Source organism: Salmo salar, chromosome ssa09 (genome assembly GCF_905237065.1).
Source record: "Salmo salar chromosome ssa09, Ssal_v3.1, whole genome shotgun sequence".
NCBI classification, from domain to species: domain Eukaryota; kingdom Metazoa; phylum Chordata; class Actinopteri; order Salmoniformes; family Salmonidae; genus Salmo; species Salmo salar.
In genome coordinates, this window is record NC_059450.1 from 14057353 (window position 1) to 14061597 (window position 4245).

The window sequence follows — 4245 nt, forward strand, 5'->3', positions numbered from 1 at the left end:
ATATAAGATTAAAATTGCCTTGTAAAGTTTTACTATTTGCACTGTGTATTGAAAGTGGTTTGTGTTCTTTTGTTCCAAGTACAAATATTGATAAAAGCCTGAAAACTCTGCAGACACACAGCAGTAGCTTTTAAGTACACATTTCATGCGATAAAGTCTCATTTATAATGGCCATTATGATCAGACAGATGTGTAAACATGCTCCTAATGCAACACGTGAAAGGGTTCTCTGTACAAATCAAATACTACTGAAACAGTTTGTTTATCTTCAAACACAAGGGAGCAACATTTCATGGTGTTCCTTTATTAACATTACACATTGAACTGTACTGTATGTGATGCAATGGATAGATTTTCCTTCAGGCTCGTGAGCACTTTTGAAAAACTACTGGCTGAAATTATACAAAAGTTCTGGAGCATCACTTTAAGTGGGTTCATTCGGTGGTAGTACCCTGGAAAAGTAACCAGAAAAGGCCTTTTTCTGAGTATGTCCTTTCCTTGACCATCATCCATCTGAGTAGGTCTGTATCATCAGTTTAGTGTCCATGTTTCTCCTCATACAACGGAGGTCTGCTCTCTCGCATAGACCTCCTCACCCATCTCCCCCTCTCCAGCATCTCCATGGTAACGGATGGGGGGAAAGCCTACCTTCTGCTCTATCCACTGGGCTACCGTCAGCAGCTTCCTGTCCTGGAGGGCGGGGCCTATCAGCTGCAGGCCAATGGGAAGGCCTCTGTTTGATAATGCTGTTGGCACGGAAACAGCAGGGAGCCCTGGGGTAGAAATAGAGAGTTGAAGGGAGAAAGGTTGGGAGGGTAAGGTTATCTGAAGATCAGTGGCTGCGGGGATAAAAGTCGGGTGAAACTTTAACTGCCTTCAAAGTGATCGGTTTCCTTTTGGAGATGAACTGTTTGAGATAGACCTTAATCTGATTTCTAAATCAATGGGTTGACCGAACTATGAATTCCAACCCAATTACTTTGAAAAGGGAGAGTTAAAAGATTAACATTATTTCCCTTGAAGTGTCGGGGGAGTGTGTGTTTCCTCAGTACCTGCCATGTTGACAGGCTGTGTAAAAATGTCCTCCTGGGCACTGCGTGTGCGGTTGTCTTCCTGCATGAAGTCCGTGTAGCGCATAGCGTCACTCAGTGTGGTGGGCGTGAGCAGCACGTCAACACCAGAGCTGAACACTCGCTTGAAGTCCTCCGCTATTAGCCGCCGCACCTGCTGGGCCTTCACAAAGTAGTGCTCGTAGTTCCTGAGGGAGACAACCTGTGAGAGATCTTAACTTTTGTCCAGAAACTCTAATTTCCGCTTGATCACTCATCTTACAGTAGTAGAAATGTGAAGTATTTTTTTTATTTGCTATAAGTTAGCTATTGAAATTAAAATGTTTTTTTATTTATTTATTTTTTTACTGAAAATGTGTCTGATGTATCTTACTGTCTGAGCAGGAAGTAGTTCCCGGAGAGGATTCTTCCTCGTACAACATCATTGAATCCCTCGTGGCGAGTGGTGCTGTACATGGCCTCTGTTGAACTGTCAATCCCACTACGGTGGCCTGTGAAGAACAATTCACAAATAATATCATATCAATCTTGCTTTACAATGACAAATCCCTTGTAAATAAATATTATGTTGTTGTTTTTTGTATATGTTTTGTCACATTTGCCGGATAGGTGCAATGAAATGTGTTGTTTTACAGGTGGTACATAGTGGTACATCTTTTCTGAGCAAAAGAGGGTCAAGTGCCTTGCTAAAGGGCAAATCAACCGATGTTTCACCTTGTCGTCTCGGGTATTCGATCCAGCAAGCTATTGGCCCAAACGCTGTAACCGCTAGGCTACCTGCCTCCCTACACATACAGCAATAATGAAAATAAACAGAGGTAGCCATCATGGGCTTTGCTGGCTATAGGGCATTTACAATAAATGTAACGTCAAGGAAAACTTCACTTTGTTGGGCTTTCAAATGAAATTACCTTCGTCTTGCATTTACTGAGCAAAATAAATTCACACCATAGATCATCAAACAATGTCATAGCCAGACAGTCAGATAGATCGAACCACTCAATTCAATACAACTTAATCCATAAGTGGCAATTAGAAAAACATTTTCAGCGCAAGGTGTTAAATATCGAAACGTGGTTTGTACCATATTCCAGGCCGTCAAAGCGTGCCATGTTGGATGCCACCTCGGTGTGGCATAGGACGTGGTAGCAGACGATCGAGTGCTGGGTGTGGGGGAGGGACACCTGCTCCACCCGTGCCCCCGCCCGCTCAAACATGTCCGCCACACGGCTCCACTGGGCCAGGGTTTCCTGGGACAGACCTGGGGCGTGGTACTCCTGACGATGAGGGAAAGGACACACAACACAACCAGAACAACAATCTCCACGTTAAACCACTGGAATGAGCGGAGAAGCCTGATCCTACTGGGAGAATAGGGAAAGCTCACCTTGGGAATGCCCACACAGATGTTCCTGACATCAAAGTCATCAAATAGGTGTGTCAGTGTGGAGGGGTTATGGATTATGGTAGTAGAGTCTTTGACATCATGGCCTTGGAGAATATCCAGGACTGTAGCTGCGTCATGGACACTCCTGGTTATGATGCCTGGGACGTCCATGGAGTTGACCAGGGGGATGAGGCCATGTCTGGACACTAGGCCGTAGGTGGGCTTCAGGGCCACAACACCACACAATGCCCCTGGGTTACGGGTGGAGCCACCTGTATCCGACCCTAAAGAGCTGCAAGTGCCAGAACATGAAAACAATAAATCATTTTTGTGTTTAAATTGTCATTTCAGTTTGGAAAAGTCCAAAGCTCTTGAACGCAGCCCTGGGTCTGCAGACTCACAGGAAGCTGGTGAGAGAGGCCACGGCTGCAGCACTTCCTCCAGAGCTGCCTCCAGTGATGACCCAGTCAGAGTCCATTTCAGTCCCTGTCTGCTCTCTGTAAGGGGCAGCATAGCTCCAGGGGTTCCGGACAGGTCCAAAAGCACTGTCAGTACTGCCTGCACTGGAGAAGGATGGAGGGAGGGATGTAAATGAAGGCCAGAAGATGATAATACTCTAGTAAGTCTGCAAATAAATATAGTTCTTAGTGTATGCATAGTTCTTGAAATGTGTTTAAGAGGCTTACCCCATTGCAAACTCATCCAGGTTTGTTTTCCCCATGAGAACAGCACCCTGATCAAGGAGCTTCTGAACCACTGTAGCACTGTATGGAGGAGTGTAGTCTACAAAACAGACAGCAGGGGATTATGATTATCAATGCACCCAACTCAAATGAGGAGCAATGAATCCCTTTTTTAGATATTAGGGGACATACCTTTCAGCATTTTGGAGGCACAAGTGGTCTTGATGTTCTCTGTGCAGAAGTTGTCCTTCACAGCAAAGGGGATCCCATCCAGTGGACCTTTGGGTGCACCTGTAGGAAAGAAAGATAAGGCAAGACCTGATCATAATCTGCACTGTACAAAACATGCACATACAGCACACAGAAACAAACAGATACAGACAGACAGGAAACACACACCTTTGAGGAGCCTACTCTCAGCCTCCCGTGCCTGTTTCAATGCAAGTTCCTCTGTCACGGTGATGTAAGCATTGAGATAGTGAGTTTTCTTGATGCGGTCCAGGCATTTTCGACACAGTTCCGTGGGGGAGATCCTACCTTCCCGCAGAGCCAAGGACACCTGTCAAATAATGTGAAATGTGTATGATTCTATAATAATCACAATGATTTCCATTTTGTGAACATTATGGTTGCTGAATCAACATGACTATACAGTACACTGCTGAAATGGTTGGAAATCTGTGCCATTCAACTTTAACCATGTCTCTGTGGGGATGTGGACTAATACATTGATGTTTTATATGTGATACTGTAGCTAGCCAACTAACTCCCAGAGTTTAAGGCTTTGCATCAGTTGATATGTGTAGCTAGGTAGCTAACGTTAGCTAGCTACATTACATTGCAACTAGCAGACTAGTCGTTATTGCCAATAAAGTACACCAAATACAAACTAGCTCATGTTACTGGTAACAAGTTGATTAAACGTACCTCTCTTATAGACAAGCTCAGCATACTTTCTATGTCATGAGCCAAATCAACCTGGGAAATCTACAGCAACCTTCAGCGACAGGAGGCTGCCATGTTTGTTTCGCTTCTGGAATCCCAACATCGTGCTCTGTGATTGGATGGGGGATGAGTAAACCGCACTACCATTGGTTGAGTAGAA

At 44.7% G+C, this 4245-nt stretch overlaps 1 protein-coding gene across 1 annotated transcript; it reads right to left on the minus strand.

The window, feature by feature from the left end:
- Positions 1 to 257: 257 nt before the first annotated feature.
- qrsl1 (glutaminyl-tRNA amidotransferase subunit QRSL1) lies at positions 258 to 4202 on the minus strand. Its single transcript, XM_014210303.2, has 10 exons — positions 4068 to 4202; positions 3540 to 3699; positions 3333 to 3431; positions 3144 to 3240; positions 2859 to 3020; positions 2458 to 2749; positions 2155 to 2347; positions 1444 to 1561; positions 1053 to 1258; positions 258 to 773 (listed from the first exon to the last, which is right to left on the minus strand). Exons 1-10 carry the CDS (start codon positions 4089 to 4091, stop codon positions 556 to 558), a joined length of 1569 nt encoding a protein of 522 aa, XP_014065778.2. The 5' UTR covers positions 4092 to 4202; the 3' UTR covers positions 258 to 555.
- Positions 4203 to 4245: the final 43 nt, after the last annotated feature.